This window comes from Zalophus californianus, chromosome 1 (genome assembly GCF_009762305.2).
Source record: "Zalophus californianus isolate mZalCal1 chromosome 1, mZalCal1.pri.v2, whole genome shotgun sequence".
NCBI lineage: Eukaryota > Metazoa > Chordata > Mammalia > Carnivora > Otariidae > Zalophus > Zalophus californianus.
The window spans coordinates 201,166,262-201,184,922 of NC_045595.1; the positions used below are offsets into that span (position 1 = coordinate 201,166,262).

General features: G+C 38.4%; 1 protein-coding gene across 1 annotated transcript; it reads right to left on the minus strand.

The window, feature by feature from the left end:
• Positions 1–1,451: 1,451 nt before the first annotated feature.
• Positions 1,452–3,552, minus strand: CLDN8 (claudin 8). The gene has a single exon (XM_027585208.2). It carries the CDS (start codon positions 3,371–3,373, stop codon positions 2,696–2,698), a length of 678 nt encoding a protein of 225 aa, XP_027441009.1. The 5' UTR covers positions 3,374–3,552; the 3' UTR covers positions 1,452–2,695.
• Positions 3,553–18,661: the final 15,109 nt, after the last annotated feature.

The window sequence follows — 18,661 nt, forward strand, 5'->3', positions numbered from 1 at the left end:
ATACAAAAACAGCTCTAAGGTCAGGTTATAAAACTATGTCTTCTGTGTTCTTTCTATCACATCACTTTGTTTCTCCATAAAACTACATTATAAAACAACATTATAAAATGTCCTCTTGTACATAATGTGCTACTAATCAAGTCATTTTCCAATTCCAGTGCCTCTCTTTCAAGATATTGAAGAAGCTTTTTGGCATGTGAATTATTCTAGTCTCTGGACATTGGCTTCATAATGGTAATCATACTGGTTATATACCAGTGGTACTGTGTGACACAGTTTGTCTCCCTCCCCAAAGTTATCATCCACTAAGACATTTCGACCTCCTTTCTGGCAGTGGAGCATTCCTGCAAGGATTATGGGGGGGAGACGCATTTTAGGAAGAATTGAGATAGGAACATGGTGGCGGGCTGGGGCAAGAAGATCCTGCTGACCGTGACACAAGTCTGGCAGGCTTTTTCAACCAGGCAGGAAAGAGCTGAGGTGACAGGAAGTGTGGAAAGTTGGAGAAAGATTTCAGAGGCACACGAGAGGTGGTGCCAAAGGAAAACTAGCAGGGTTATAATTCTGTTGTAGAGAAAAGAAGGGGAAAATAAAAATTGAATTTGGGGCTTTCCGGAGAGCTTTCTAGGTAAAGAGGATGTTTGGTCAAGACCGGTATTTAGAAGATTGGATTACTTCTCCAATGCACTCAGTTTTCCTTGCTTTCTGCTCTCATGAATGCTGCAACCCAAGGGGACAAGCCTTCCTAGGATAAATTAGCACTTAGCTCTTGTGAAATCACCAACCCCAGGAAAACAAAACAAAACAAAACACTGAAAGTTTTCCCAACTAATACCAGTGAAGCAGGTCATTTCCACATACAAAGATTAGTTGATAAACTGAACGCTCCTGAAGAAAATCTACTTTCCCTGAAGAGAAAGAGCATGCGCTATGAAGTCAGATGGTCCTTTTCTTTCCCCTGACTCTGTTAGGTCATCACTGAACTGTCCCCATGTGTCCTCATCTGTGATGATCTTTAGTGATATAATTCATATAAAGCAGTAGAGGTCCCAGCATATAATATGTGCCCCTAAAACATTAGCCACTAGTATTAATTAATGTTATTTCTCAGAGGTAGAAACTTCTTTAGCTATGGAAAGCTTTTATAGAAATGGCTTAAACATACATAATATTTATAGTATAGAGATTTGTTGGACCCTACAGCACTATCTTAATAAATTACAAATACATTGTCTGCATCAAATATTAGTGTATGGATGCAATGATTATAAGGAATAATGTTGTTAAATAATATGTAGTATTTTATATTCTCAAAAATTAATGCTGAATCTAACTTTATATTTAAAATGTGGCCTCTTTTTAAAATTGGAAAGCTGAAAATATCAGGATTTTAAAAAACTCTTTACAAGTTAATAAACAAAAAAAGAATGAAAAAAATATCAAACATATAAAAGGCACAATTTATTAATATAAAGGACATAAAGCACATTCATATATATAGTCATTTAAGCTAGAAAAATATGGATACAAACTTTCAAAGTGAATTATCAGTTGCATCAAATTTGGGGGAAACACAAAGATATAGTATTTCTCTATACCTTAGTAAGAATGAATAAAAAATGGAATAAGTAAAATATTTACTTTTGAAGGGATTGAAATGACAATTTGAACTCAGTATCTACAGATATCTTAGGAGCAGAAAGAGTATACAAAGAATAAATTGTTTTTGTTTTTTGGTAAGCAACTAAAAACTAAGACATATTATTGTCCTATCTGTTATTTATATTAAAATAAAAACCCAAAGTCTATATTCAAATAGATGAAAATATTCACGTACATACATGATTTCTTGTCAAAATGCATCCTTCCCTGACCATAAAAACTTCAGAGGAAAAAAAAATTCACTTTCCTGAAGTCTTTAATGTTTCTTAGACTATGGTTTTATCTTTCTTCTCAGTATAGCCCTGGAAAAGCAGTTTGAATGCAAAGCCCCTTGACAAATATCTGCCTTTTAAAAGACGTTTATTTAATATACAAGAAAAGAAATGCCTCTGAGGAAAGAGGATAAAGGAGTTAGGATTTATAACTTCTAGGTTGAAAAACAAGATATCAGAAAGCCATTTAGTTTCCTTTACGCTGCTGATTAAAGCCTTCATTTTAACCTTCATTATAAATCGATCACGTTAATCACTAAGCTGTTTTTACACAATTAATGTTAACGTTCTTCAATCTTATCCCCGACTCCCCTGAAAAGCAATAGTTGGATTTTATTTATTCAGTGTATTGAATCAGTATTTCATTTAAAATAGAACCCTGTAAGCCTGTCTCTATTTATGTGAGATATAAACATCATGCTGATCTACATACATAATGCTGTGTCATAGAGAAATCACAGCTGTAAAATAATACAGTCTTTAACAATGTCATTTTGAAGTAACTGGTGAAAGGAAAAGATGCATGAATCATTTTAGAAAACATATTACTGCACTTCCTAGAACAATCAAAGCACTGTGTGTAATATCTCATTCTGCTGAAATAGCTTATAGAATCATAAATACCCAATGCTCAGTTCCTGTAATTAATGTTAGGCAGTTAAGAATGGCAAATCAATGTTCCTTTGGGTTCCATTTTTAGAAAACAGTAGGCATTTCAGCCATTTGCTGGCTTTATCGGTAAAGTTAGAAACTAGACCCAACTACACATACTGACTCCTGGAGTACACACTCGGTGACTTCTTTTCCATGTGGTGGCTTTTCTGGGTTGTGCGATGGGAAGGGACGGAGTATCTGTAGCTTCGGCTCTTTTCACTGTAACAGGAAACACAGCAGAACAGTGCCCCTCCAGCGATCAGCACCAGCGCCGTGGTCCAGCCTATGTAGAGAGCATCTCCAAGCTCGTGCTTTTGGGCAGTCTCCACTATCGGGTTGTAGAACTCTCTGATGATGGAATTGGCAACCCAGCTCACTGGGATGAGCACCAGGACGCCTGTGACGATGAAGATGATCCCAGCCGTTAGCAAGATGTGACCTTTCACTTTCTCGTCGTCCCCAGTGCACCTGGTGCATTTCATGCCCAGGACAGCGGTCATGAAAGCCAGGAAGGACAGCACAGAGGCAGCACACATCAGCCCTCTGGATGCCTGTAGGTCTGGAGAGAGAGCCAACAGGGAATCATAGACTTTGCATTGCATCCTGATGTTAGCTTGCCTCACGCAATTCATCCACAGTCCTTCCCAGAAGTTTTCAAAAACCACAATGTTGCTTCCGATGAAGGCAGACACTCTCCACTGAGGCATGATGGTGACAGCCAGCGTGCCCACCATGCCAACACCACCAAGCACCAGTCCAGCGATTTGCAGGGCATAGGTAGCCATGGTCCTCCAGGATGGGTTTTATTCCACCAAACTCCTGAGCCGGTAGGAGCAAGTTTCTCTGTGCCTCAGGAGAAAACAGTTTTCCTGTAGTAATGAACTCAGAGCCCAGTGGTTTTTCAAAGCTGCTTTGCTACTTCTAGCTGGATTAAATCCAGTGTTGGCTGGCTGAAGTGCCACCCCCCCCCCCAACACACACACACACACACACTGACTAGGACAGGTAAACTTACAAATCAGGTGGGGCAACTTTCTCAGCCAATAAGAGGGGGATGGTAACCCAGGTGTGTCTAAACCGACAAGAGATACTTGGAACGACTGGACCTGCACATAAACATTCTTTGTACTTCTCAGTTTTCCAAGAAGACAGCAATATGTTTACCTGCAGGCACAATTACGAATGTTTGCACAATCATCAAGAAATGCACCAATCTCTTGCAACATCAAAGGTGTACTCTGTACAGGCAATTCTGAAACTCTTTATAAGAGCTTCTGTGACCAAGGCATAAAATAAAATAACCTGCCTAAGAAATTGGCTAGGACTGTCAGAATGCCAAAGTGAAAGGAGAGTAGGGGATTGATAGATTGCTCATACCTGGGAAACCACATTCTTTGGGACACATGTGATCCAAGTGGTTGATTTAATGTGTCTACAATTTCAAAGCAAGTTTGACTGTGGTGAAATTAGGAAACTGATCACACCAAGGACAAAATAAGACGAAAGTAATTAAATGTACAAGGCTGTTCTCCTCCGTGGTACCAAACACATATTGTTCTCTTTTGAGCCAGAAAAACTACTTGATTGGTACTTTCCTGATAATCTTGATTTATAAGAGAAACAGTCACAGAAACAATAAATTAATCCATATGTTTTCTTATGTAGCAAGCATGCATGATAACAAGCAATGAAGTGATTTACAAATCTATCTTCTTCTGTGGCTCTATCTTTGCAGCTCTGTCTTCCTAGACTAGAGGAACTCGAATTCTGTAGATGGTACAAGAGTCCTGGGTCTATGTAATGGCTGATATTTCTATATGAAATATTTACAGGATAAGGTGACTGTGTTCTTGAATTGAATTGTATTATGTATTAACTAAACTGGTCTTTAATATCATGTCTGTAGGGGGAGATAGAAGCCCCAGAATGTAAAGCAATTTGAACTGTTTCTTCTCAAAATAACGATGTTGACAGTGGTGGTGCAGAAATAAACATGGATATTGATTTGGGAAACTCTGCTAGCAATTTTCCCTGGATATCCCCTGGAGTGCCCTTCCTTTTCAAATCTTTTCAAATTTCGAGCTGCACTTTAATCTTATCTTTACATCAAAAAACAGTCTTTTCTTTACAATTTTACTTCTTCCCTGCTTCCTTGTACGACCTGAACTCTGAGTATGGGGGAAGGTGTTTTTTGCTCATTTATTAAACTTTAAAATTTTAATGGTTTCAAAAAATCTGAGTAGTTTGCAGAGGTTATGGAAACAAAAGTGGTACACGGTAGGGAGGGGAAGAGGAAGATGCCAGAATGAACTGTCTTTGGAAAAACAAATAAAGCAAAAGAAATGGATAGTAGTCCAAATTGTTAATTTATTAGAGGGGACAGGTTGAAAGTTAAGAAATTAACACTTGATATTTACAATAATTTTCTCATTTGTTGCCTTGTTAAGGACTAAACTATAGGGTGTTCCTTATGCTGACAGAACTATCTAGCATTTTCTCCTTCAGGCTTGTATCAGTTAGAGATTTGTGATGGAGCAGGAAATAGGTTGATCTTGGAGAAAGAATCTGTCATCCACAGTAAAATAGTTGAAATCAAAACAGCAGATTATTTTTTATCTTTAATTGTCAATCTGGGAAAAGGAGTGGCATAGCTGGTTGAACTAATGACTAAATATAAATTACATAAATATTATACACACACACACACATACACACACACATATATATATACACGTAGGGAATCAAATCAAAATTTCTTTTTTAAATCCGCATGTGACATATTTTTAGGAGCTCTGTTAAGATATAGCTGAATATCCTCATAAAAGTGCGAAAATTTGAGACAGAAACAGGAAATTACATATGTGAGTGCCTCTGCCTGCATAGGAGCTGCCTCCCAGGTGCACACCCGATGGACCTGTTGACTTCGTGTACTATCAAACCTCTCCTTCCTTAAGCTCCATTGAGCTTAACCTGGACCTTACTTCACAAAAAATATTTTTCTCATTTCAAAAATATTAGTACTCTTACCACTGAAATTGTCCTGGCCAGAAGATTAGGATCAGAATGAGAAACCAACCCTGGGTTCACATTAGAATAATTATAGAGGTAGCTTGTCCTTGCAGAAACTAGCCTAGGGCATCCAGGTAGGTTTCTTATCACACAGTGATCCAGCTAACCCCATGATATTTTGAAATAATTGTGCCCTAAAGGTCGTAGGAAATGAGAAAGACAGAGAAAAATGGTAATACCAAGTTTGCTAGGGACAGAGAGGCCTAAATTCAGAGATTAAACCGTCAAGTTAACTGCTTACCTGCCTTTTCTTATAATATTATGTCTCTAGGAAATGACTAACTTGCCTGCGAAATTCAGAAAGCAATGATGGAGAATAAACACATTGATAACATTTTTGCTGTTCTTTAATTCAGAACTACAGAGCAACCAACATGATTCTATAATCTGTACTTCCATTTCTATGGAAGAAGCAAAAGATTACCAAGAACCCGTGAAAGAAAACATGCTCATGTTGACCCACTGTATTCACTCTCTGGAGGTCTCTCTTTTGTCTATATTATCAGAAGCATGATTTAAGTTTAGCAATTAAATTTACTAAATTAAATTCAGCCCTGATAACTACATAACACATGCAAATGCTTTCCCTTCATAAACGATAACACACAATACCATTGTCAGACTGCCCTTGGTTTTGTCATCCTTATTCCTACAGCAATTAATCTTTAACCAACAATCCTTTAGTCTGGGGTTTCTATTAATTCTTATCACTACTTGAAATAATCTTTGCTTCTGCCAATCAAGCAGTTGCCAATTTCTATTGTTTTCTGGATTTGCTTTTGTATTTATTTTTCTCTGTTGTGTTGACAGTTTCAACCTGTATTTATTTTTAATTATTTTTCACTGTTAACTAACTGTACCTGGCTGATCATCTTGTCCTGAGAAAACAAGCGAACATATCAGTAGATCTCTTTGTGTATGGTTCCCAAAATAATATTGTGCATTGCTACATGTTCTTGAGCTATCACCCTATTTGTCCTTCATGATGACCAGCTGTTCACGTTCTCTGTTCTCAAAGCCCTGTATCCATTAGCAGTTCCCTCCATATTTGCCCCCTCTATGGTTTATAGTTAATTGCACTATGAACTCCTTCCTGTATACTAATTATCTAGTGTCTTAGTCACTTCAAGTCGCTTTAACAAAATACTGGGAGCTTAAATAACAGAAATTAATTTTTCCCAGCTCTGGATGCTGGGAAGTCTGAGATCAGGGGACCAGCCAGTGGAGTTCTAAGGGGAGCCTTTTTTTTTTTTTTTCTGGTTTGCAAATGGCCATTTTCTTGCTCTTTCTGGCAGTGAAAGAGAGAAAGAGAGCTCCACTTTCTCTTCTAATAAGGATACTAATACCATCATGAGGGTGGTGCCCTCATGACCTCATCCATCTAAACCTAATCACTTCTCAATGACCCCCACCTCTAAAAACCACTGCATTAGGATTTCAAATGCGAATTTTGGGGGGAGATGAAGCTGCAATCCGTGACATCTAGATACCAACAAATCAGATTAATTAATCCACATCTGAAAGGTCTATTCTTAATGTCTCAGGAGTTCTCTTTATTCCAGAACTCCCTCCCCAAGAAAACATAAATGTAAATAAAAAATAGACCATGGAATAATGATTACTGAAATGTTTTTATCTTTCTTCTATTTTCCACTGCATGTTTAAAAATGAAAATCTGAGTTGCTGTGAATTCTGACATATTTGAAGAAATAGGTCCGTGTGCTTTACCAAGCCTTGTCTATATGATATCCCCACTAAAGGACTGGAAATCCAGGGAAATAATTCTTTTAAAAATTAAGTTATATACTGTGCAATTATTTTGTGTGGAAATTAACGAGTAATTTCTGTGGACAGAACTGACATGAACTGCCCTAATTCTAATGAGCTGGGAAAACTTTTTCAAGGAGCTGGAATTTGCTAGTAATAATTACTAATGGGTATTAAATGTTGCCCATGTCAAAGATTCCTTATATGCACTACACCTTATGTTTAAAACATCCCCAGAAAGTACCCTTTTCTAATTGAATACATTAAAACACAACAGAGACTATGCCTTTTTAAGGCTACAGAGCTTTTACTTGCTGACTCCCCACAAATGGAGCCCAGATTTGGACCTAAAGCCTGAGTCTTTTCCTGTATGTCTAATATCTGCCACCCCCCACAAAAGAAAATAACAAAAACAACCACAACAAAACTAGAGAAAGAGAATGTCTATGACACAGGTGATCAGAGTTAATGAAAACAGTGAAATTTGTTCAACATGCTCTTTTTTTCCTTCCTAGCATGTTGTTGAAAACTATTTATAATGCCAAGCTTTGTGATTTTTTTTCCCCAAATATCTGAGACACTGATATTTGCATTCTATTTCTTTAGATACTCTATTCAGAGACATTTTTACTGGGGCAATCACACCACCGTTATTCCTTATTTAGAGCTTCAGAGTCCCCTCAATGAAGTCGCCATTGGTGCTCCTGTCTTACCAACCTCCCATTCTCATCTCCATCAATAACAGACTTGGTCAGGGTATTAATTAATAATCTAACCGCCACTGAACATATTTTTGGCTAAAATAAGAATTAAACAAAGTCAGTGCAATGAAGTGAACAGCCTCAGGTACTGGTGCCCTAGGCTTATTGTAATACAGGGCAATTTCACTTTGTGTTTTGCAGAGCCTTATTAGTGGCCCACAAAGATATGACGTCATGGTCACCTTCATTAGTTCACTAGAATGCTCTTTTCAGTGACTCACTAACACCTCTTCTGCCTTTGACCAAAAGCCAAAATAAACAGTTTTAAGTTGCATAAACTGTGTTCCACAGTTACTTGGGGAATTATTTGTGAAACAATTTTTTTTTTAAATCTCTTCATTTCATGTAATAATCCTTTCTGTTGAAATGTAAAGGATGATGTGCACCTTTTTAAACATTTTTTAAAATTTATTTTTATTTTTTGCTTAAATTCAATTAGCCAACATATAGTACACCTTTAGTTTCAGATGTAGTGTTCAATAACTCATCAGTTGCATATAACACCCAATGCTCATTACATCAAGTGCCCTCCTTAATGCCCCTCACCTAATTACCCCATCCCTCCTCCAGCAACCCTCAGTTTCTGTGCACCTTTGAAAGAGGAGAATGAAGGATCTATGACAGAATTTAGACACAAAGTCATCATCTCCCTTAAAAAAGGAAACACATTTTTAGCTTGGTAGAGGCCTTAATTAGGACTAGAAATGATAACATCAGTTAATGGATAGGGCCTAAAAGAGCGTGTCTCATAATTTTATCTTGAACCCATAGCAATTTACATCAAGCTTAAGTCAGGTTACTTACAAAAAGGAAGAGAAAAGAAAAATGCACGTAGGATAATATCATCAAAATGACTTCATACGCCTAATACTATATATTGTAAGAAATATTACTAACACTATTATGCTAATCATGAGAACTACCCAATAATTAAGTTATATTAATAATTAAGATTATTAAGTGATACAATTAATTCTATAGTGTGACCCTCCCAATCACCTTATTAAAACAGTATTATTACTGTATCAATTATACTGAGGAAACCAAGACTTACAGAGTTTAAATAACTCTCCCGAGGACTCATGATTAAGGCCAGTGTAGGAAGTCAAGCCTTTAGGCACCTGAGGACATGCTCTTTACCCACTATGTCATAGGTCTGGCTCTAACCCTAACTCATTGCTTGCAACATTTCATAGCTTTATCTCTTGCTATTCTCTGGAATAATGCTCTGCACACTGTGGTTTTCAACAGCATTTTGAACAGGACAAAGAAAAATAAGGTGTTTGTTTCCTATAGCAAAAGCCATTGTTCAATATGAGAAATCATAAGACAGAAATTTATGGGTGAAAAGGTCACATGCATAGAAAACACACACACACACACACACACACACACACACACACACACACACACACACCCCACACACGACCTTATGAGCAAACAGTGAATATGGGAGCACAAAAAATGACTTTTCTTGTAAAGTTGGAGTTAACAGGACAGGGAAAAGTAATTAACCAGGCAAATAGAGCTAAGCCATGTTACTGATTAATTTACAAAACAATTAATTTTCCACTTAAAATTCAAATTAAGATTCTGTCTGCCTTAGGCAACCAGTGTTTGCAAATTTTAATAGGGTTAGACATTAAGTGCCTTACTTAAAACCAACTTCAGACCACACGAGTAAGAATATTATTGGAACAAGCAGTGCATGGCATTCTTGGTTTTCAGTTATTTCAAAAAAGACAAAATATTACAATATATCACAACATGCTGGACTTACTAATATCTCTTCAAGAAAATATGAGGAAGGGCACCTGGGTGGCTCAGTCGTGAAGTGTCTGCCTTCAGCTCAGGTCATGATCCCAGGGTCCAGGAATTGAGCCCCTCATTGGGCTCCCTCCTCGGCAGGAAGCCTGCTTCTCCCTCTCCCACTCCCCCTGCTTGTGTTCCCTCTCTCGCTGTGTCTCTCTCTGTCAAATGAATAAATAAAATCTTTAAAAAAAAAAGAAAAGAAAATATGAGGAAAAGTAGAAGTTGTACAAATTCTCATCTCAAAATTTTATAGACACGTTGTAATTTTTGTAAAATTTTCAAAATGATGTCTCAAAATATCTGCTGAACATTTCCAATTGCCCAACAAGTACACTATGTATAGGCACCAGGATAGACTCCAGGGATTGAGAATTATAGGTCATATCGCTGTTGTTTATGATTTTATAGATGCACAGTACTCAGGGGGCCAGTGGGAGAAAGAGCTTCTGAGTCAATTAACTATATAATATTAAACCAAATCATTAAAAATAATAATGTCAGTCTATGATCTTACAGCTTTAAAAATACCAGATTTATCTATTCCAGGATGATAAACAAAAGCTCATCCCACAGTCCTTTATGCATATGTCAAATGGAAGGGCTTGCAAGGGCACTACCAAATATTTCTTTTGAGGATCTTTTGATAAAACAACTGTGTGTTTTCATATTCTTATGGTGTTCTTGCAACACTGCAGACCCTGGTCTCCTCAAGAGCAGGAGCCTTGCCCTGCTTTATATTCTTAATGTTCACTCTGAGCTCAGTCCGTAAAAGACACTGGATGATTAATTGTGTGCTGCACTGAGTCAGGGTTCTAAGTTTGGTGCTGATCTGGTCAGTAGCTCTTCCTTTGTTCCATGGTAAGACTTTGCTCCAATGATCCAAACCATTCTTTTCACCTTAAAAAAAACACACTGTTAACTGCACAGAGAGATGAGAAGAGCAGCCCATCTTCATCCCCATAAAAAAGCAGCTCCAAGGCATTTGGTACCTTTTCGATGAAATCAAACAGCCCTAAAAGCACTTCCAGGAGCCTGTAAACATTCAGTAGAGGCAAGTCAGCTGTCTCCGGTAGGCACAAAATTTCCTGGGTTCATGCAGCCTGCTATGTCTTGTCTTACCTCCCCTTCTCTCCGACCCTTGTTCTTGCCATCTTCTTTAGGATTCCTATTCCAGGGACCTGTGTGTGATTATGGGACTGGCTTCTAGAAGTCTCTCTCAGACAGTTTCAGCTAGCCCTCTGGTCTTACACTCAGCCACAACATGTCACCTCATTCCTTTGACCAAACTGGTTGGTCGCACCTTCCAGGCCTCCCTCCAGGTCAAGAGCTTGGAACAGGAAAGGGTGTCTCTACTCAGCAGCAGAATGAAACATTAGACCCAAAACAGGTGTGAGTGGTCATCCGCCCATGTTGTCCTATAGATCAGGGGACCAAAAAATCCATGAAGGCAGGAGCAATCTCCATTCTACCCACTCTTGTATCAAAGAACTCATAGAGTTCCAGGAATATAGAAAGTACTCACTTACTATCACACAGAGAGTACTGAATTCTCTATGCCCCAGCTCTTGATATTTCCTTGGTGACTCTGTCTGCCAACTAGGATACTGCAACCAAGAGAACTACTTGTTGCTTATTTATGTATTTGTCTGTTTTTTTTTATTGTTTGTTTTCTCCAATAGAATGTAAACACTACAGGCAAAATGACTGTCTTGTTCACTAATGTCATCGTCAACTACTAGAACATTGCCAGTTTCATAGTAAGGACTCAGGAAATTGTTGATAAATAAAATGATTAACGAAAAAGCTCTCTAAGAAGAGAGAATTTTGTTAATCCCCTCCATGTACATTATATAACTTGTTCATACCTTCTCCGGTCAATACCTAAACAGAAAAGAATCTAAAATAATACTCAGTTGGGGCGCCTGGGTGCCTCAGTCATTAAGCGTCTGCCTTCAGCTCAGGTCATGGTCCCAGGGTCCTGGGATCAAGTCCCACATCGGGCTCCCTGCTCAGCAGAAGCCTGCTTCTCCCTCCCCCACTCCCCCTGCTTGTGTTCTCTCTCTTGCTGTGTCTCTCTCTGTCAAATAAATAAATAAAATCTTTAAAATAATACTCAGCTTTGGCTCTAGCAGCCTCTCATTATACCCTCTAGGAGGTCAAAATAGTGTCCCAGTGGACCGTGTATTTTGCTTCAGCTTTTGTGAGGTTTCTTAAGTATTTTCTGCACATCCACTTCCATGTTCTTATTTATTCTACCTCCTTTCTCTCTCTCTCTTTTTTTTTTTTAAAGATTTTATTTATTTGACAGAGAGAGACACAGCGAGACGGGGAACACAAGCAGGGGGAGTGGCAGAGGGAGAAGCAGGCTTCCCGCTGAGCAGGGAGTCCGATGCGGGGCTCCATCCCAGGACCCTGGGATCATGACCTGAGCCGAAGGCAGACGCTTAACGACTGAGCCATCCAGGCGCCCCCCTCCTTTCTCTCTCTTAAGTACACAAGTCTCCATTTTTCTACTGCTTACTATTAGTCTAATACCCCTCCAACAATCATGGCAAATATTGGTGGACTGGGAACCGAGGCTGCCATTCTTGTTTAATATATAATTTCAATGTACTGGGGAATTATTGATTATAATTATTATTCTCTAAAAATGCTAACAAAAATAGAAGAGAAGATATGATATAGAATATTAAGTAATTTATTAAAAATGAATACTCTTGTAACATGTATTTTTTTTTTTAATTTTAGAAAGAGTCTGTATGTATATTTCAAGCATTCTCTCATTGGAAAAGTAAAATGTATTCCCCTGCCACTACTTGGGAGTTGTTCTGATGTCTTTAGAAACTTTTGTTTTCTCTGACCATCTTTAAAGAGTTTATTTATTTATTTGAGAGAGTGGTAGCAAGAAAAGAAGAGCAGAGGGAGAAGGAGAAGCAGCAGATCCCAAAGCGGGGCTTGATCCCATGACCCCGAGATCATGACCTGAGCTGAAATCAAGAGTCTGACTCTCAACCAACTGAGCCACCCAGGCGCTCCTCTGATCATCTTTACATTGGAATTCTTATGAGTTAATGATGTTGCCAGGAAGGGATTTCATTTAGAAAGAGCATTGAGCTACTTAAATAGCAATCTCAATGGCCTCAGCCTACCTTTATCAATTTGCCTTGTTCTGACTTACTCTGAACTCAGAAAGGAATGAGCATGAATGTCCACTACAGATGAGTTAATGATAAGGCCATCAGTGAGCTGTTTAATTAGAGACTTACTTGGGCTTCCAGTGAACAGAGTAAACTGTAACCTTGAAACATTGATTTCATTTGAAAATAATGAGAAATTTGCATGGATCACCATTTCTGCGTGTGGGTTTCCTTTACCTTTCAGTCAGTTTTGTTTCAAATTATATGCTATTTTGAACAACTATTTTTAGAATTAACAAAACATTAAACATTACTAGGAGAAAATTAACATTATTTAAATATGCTTTTGGCATCTCGTATTGTGGATTGTGGCTCTCTCAGGGGTAGTAACCCAGATGTGTGTATATGTATATGGGTGGGGACATAAAGGAATGACTTTCAGATTCTACTTTACTCTGCTTTGGTTGAGTTCTGTACATGAAAATATGTCTATGTAACACACAAAAAAGTATAATTTTGAATGTAACATCTATCTAAATGCAAATATAGTTCTTACCACTCACTTGAGATTAGACGCCATTTAAGTAACATTTGTTGATCTTCTAGCACATGCTAGAAAAATTATATATACTATTGTAATTGAATTAGGCTATTCCTTAATTTGGAAATGGAAAATTCCCCTTTGGCCCCGATTCTAGCACACACACACACACACACACACACACACACACACACACACACACACCCCATCTCCTGGTCCTGCAAATTTCACAAAGGAAAAGACATTCTTTTCCCTTCACAGAGCAATTCACAGCTGACTCTCTGAAATCATGGTGGGGAACCTCAGAATAGAATAGACTTACAGCGAACAGACTTATTTAGTGAATAGACCTACTCACACAGTGAATAGACTAGAAGACAAAGGGAGTAGCATATCTGAATTTTGATACCCCCGAGCTCTGATCTCACAGACCATTGTCTAACTTTATATCTTACCACACCTCACTCATTGACGCACTTGTTATGTTCTGTGGCCACACTCTATCACTCTTGACTCTAGGCTTGAAACCCCAATTACAATGAGTCCAGAGTGTCAGACATTGGTCATAAGAGAAAACATAAAATCAATCCACAAAGTTCAATTCTGGAAAAATTATCAAGTCCATTTTTTATCTACAGAGAAAGTTTCCTGTTGTAAACACGCCCAGTAATGAATAGCCTGACTCATTTTCAGTCCTTCACTTGTTTATCCCTTTGTGAGGTCAGCAGTATCAGTTCTCCAGTGACTACAGGACTGACAAGGTCCTAAGCATTGAAGACCAAACCATGAAGAAGGCACAGTCCCTGCCTCAAGGAGCCTGTGGGCTACTCAGAAGAGAACAGTTGCTGTGCGCAATTACAGCCACCCCTCCAGTCAGTTGTGAAATCATAGGACGTATCACATGGTGTCTCAAATGCCTGCAGGGACCAGGGCGTGAGTAAAAAGGAATGAAGCAGGACAACTGAGGATAGTGCATGCTCTCCTAGTGAAGGAAAAGCTAAGTCCAGCTGATGTTTGGCACATGGGAGTGCACCCTAGTGTTCCTAGTGGTCTCCATTCTCATGAAGTCAGAAATCTGGGTTTTTTAATGGAACTCTCCAATTTCCAACATTGCCAACAGTGTGGGTGCTGAACAAAACATATGGAACAAATTTGGCTCAAAGTTTGCCAGTTTCTCACCACTTGTCAAGACCCAGTGACCCCTAGGTATCAATTGCCATCAAGAAAGTTCCTTCCTTGAGTGGTTACTGGCCCCACCTATGTTTCAGTTTCTCCGTCAACGCCAGGAAAGCAGAACCAGCTCGTTGCTTCCATGGAATGTTACAAGAATTAATGGCCCTGTGAAGGACTTAGATCTTGGATAAACTGTACAAACAAACATTGTGATCTCTGATATTATATTTCACCCTGAAGAGTTGCACTGGTTGTCTCAAAACATGGTAGTCCAGTTCTGCATGTTGCACAAACACAGTAGAGGACAAAGTAGTTAGAGCCACTTAATATCAACTTCTAGATCTTTCCTTAAGTAAACTTTCAATTTATTTATTTGTAAACTACCTGGAGCAGCTTTAAAGGCTCTCAAAGGAAATGTAACTCTGCTTTCAAAACCAGTCTTCATTTTCAATGGTAACCTTAATAATTTATGAGCTGCTTATATTAGTTTTTCCACATCAAAGAAATCGCGGGGATGTGAAGTGCTATTAAAATATTAGAAAAGGGGATGGGCTGGTATGTGCTCAAATTCTCTTATGGTACACAGTATACCAAGATTTCCACTCTCCAAAGGGCACCAGTTTGTCTGGTGGAGAGATAACAATGGATTAGAACCCCCTGCTGATCTTTCCACCGATTGATGATCCCTGAAACAAGAAAGTGGATAGAGTGAAACTGGTTTCTGTAGATACACCATTTCCCTAACAGAAAATCTGTTTTGACGGTATCGTTGCTCAGACAAAAAACTATATTTACCCTGTGGCAATGTATTGTGTGCTTTCTCTTGTTTTTCTGGTTCTGCCAGTGCTTGGGAAACAGGTCAATGTCATGTGTTGTTTAGGCTGGTAGCATGAGGTATGCTCTGTTACTCAGCTTCATCTTCGCTTTGAGTAGCACACGACCGCCTGTGACAGACACAAATTCCAAAAAGATCCAGATTGTCCAGTGTTGAACAGGAAAAATTAGCATATGTCAGATAAATAACACAACCCAATCAGATTCATCATCCAGTGATTTTTTTTGTGTTCTCTCAAATATGTATGAGGGCAATAAATTAATGTAGATCTCCTTTCCCTCAGGAAATGTCATTGGACAGGTTTGGGGGTAATTAAATCTGGCTAACTATGTATCTGACTCCAGTGGGTTGCTGGGGCCTCTGCCCTAACTGGAAACAATTGTGTCCATCACCCAAGTTATACCTTAAGTGTGAATAGAAGATGTCCACTCTTGGATCAGACAAACACAGGCTTCTTAAGCATTCAATTCAGAGCACTATGTAGCATTGCTCCCTGATATGTATCAACTCAAGAAAAAGATACTCTTACCTAAGTGCAAGAAATGTCAAATCCTGAGAAGATGTTGGTCCTACGAAGAACATATATACTATATAGCTTCGTTCACCTTATGCTAACATGATGTTGGTATTAATCACCCATTTGAAACAACAAAAATACAAACCAAACAACAACAACAACAACAAAAAACACTGTGCTAGAGACCAAAAAAAAAAAAACAAACAAAAAAAACTTAAGCTTTTCTAGTGGCATTTGTCACATGGCTTAAGATACAAAATACCCAGTCTTGGAAATTATTTAACTTGCCACCAATGTATAAACATTAAGATAATTCAAAACTCACATGGAAACTTTGAAGCACAGTTAATAGAAAGGAATTATTTTTTGTTTTCTCCTACAATAAAATTGCACAGTACAATAAGATTGTTACATATACTATCTAGGCTAGGACTGGATGTCTTCAAAATAAAATTATTCTCACAGGACTGATTTATTTCACAGTTGCCATATGGTCATGATGACCATCAAAGGGGCAATATGAACTCAGAGATAAAAGAATATACTGGGATCAAATAAGCTGAGTTTCATGTAGTCAACACTGACTATCTTAGAGGTGTTGGAAAAGCAATCCATGCTTATGTTTTCATTCCCAAAACACAAAACACAGACCTAAATGTTTTGAGGTATTTGGTTATGAGTTCATCAAACTACCAGGTATATTATCATTACTCTTTTTTTAAAGACCCCAAAGAATAATTAAAATGCATAACTCAATTAATATTCAAATATATGTGTCCTCTATAAAATTGTGCCTTGGATAACACCGTGATTTGTGTCTGATAATGCAGGTGTAGAATTGATGAGTTTTAGCTCCAGAGAAAAGGCTGCAGCCTATTGAAAAATCACAGGGTCTTCTTGGAACCCAAGGGCATTTCTTTAAGCAACTCCACTGCTATTGTAATCATTAATGTTTCTAAATGACATAAAATAAAATTTGAAGTGTCATAGTCTTCTTTCTGGTACTTAAACCAATTTTTTTTAAAAGGGCTATATGTAAATGAGGCTGAATGGCAAAGGTGTTTTGTGTATATGGAGGGTCAACCATAGAGTGGGGATGAGGAGGGTATCAATAACTTAGAACACTTAGTACTATTGAAACCTACAATTTGCCAGTTGCTTTGAAAAAATGAGTCTTAATCTTTGTGACATCCCTCCAAAGTAGATATATTGCCTCCACAGGGATTTTAACTATACAACTAAATGGACTCTACATGGCAGAGTTGGAACATCGACTTGACTCTTCCCCCAAAAGTCCATACTCTCTCTACTTCAGTACCCTCAGTCTTCAACCTCAGTTCATTATAAAAAAGCAACCTGAGTAGAATGTTTCCTTAAAGGAATGTTACACATTCAACTCAATGTTGCAATATCAATGTCTTAAAGAATTTAAAAAATTAAATTTACTTTAAAAAAGTATTAAAAGTTGCCTAAAAGTATCTGAGTTTTATTTTTTTTAAAGATTTTATTTATTTATTTGAGAGAGAGAATGAGATAGAGAGAGAGAGAGCACGAGAGGGAAGAGGGTCAGAGGGAGAAGCAGACTCCCTGCTGAGCAGGGAGCCCGATGTGGGACTCGATCCCGGGACTCCAGGATCATGACCTGAGCCGAAGGCAGTCGCCTAACCAACTGAGCCACCCAGGCACCCAAAAGTATCTGAGTTTTAGATTATGGTCAAATTTGAAGAGGGGAAAAATCTGTTGGTGCAGTGAAATATTAAAAAAAGATATAAACATGGAGAGAAATTGGGAGAAAATGAGACTCAGAGCATAGAGATTACAAAATTATAGACAGGAAAGTGGAATCAGCATAGAGGTAGAGGGAAAGAACAGTGAGGCACACATAGACCATAGACCAGAAGAAGGCGTGATGGAGTTTACCCGCCACCAGCCAGTCCTGCTGTACTGTGTCATGACGTATTGAAAAGGTTGACGTGTGAAAAATTATACTCTCCACACTGCTTTTCTTTATTCTGGATTATTTAGATTGCAAAAGTTGAATGAACTTGTGTGAAACGTGTTCGGACACCAGGTTGCACATCAAGAGAGTGGATGGTTGCTGCATATCCTTTTTGTTGGCAGTGACAGAGGAGATATGTTTTTTGGGTTTTTTTTTTAAAGATTTTATTTATTTTTTTGACAGAGAGAGACAGAGTGAGAGCAGGAACACTAGCAGGGGGAGTGGGAGAGGGAGAAGCAGGCTTCCCGCTGAGCAGGGAGCTCGATGCGGGGCTCGATCCCAGGACCCTGGGATCATGACCTGAGCCGAAGGCAGACACTTAGCGACTGAGCCACCCAGGCGCCCAGGAGATATGTTTTTGGAAATACGTTTGTAGTGGTGACTAACTAACATGGAAAGTAGCTTCTAGATACTTCAAATTTCACAACCTGACTGAGATGGTACCTCCCATGGTGGCTCAGA

Coding starts and splice junctions, on each gene's coding strand:
- CLDN8 (XM_027585208.2), bottom strand. CDS start 3,373: ATGGCTACCTATGCCCTGCAAATCGCTGGACTGGTGCTTGGTGGTGTT.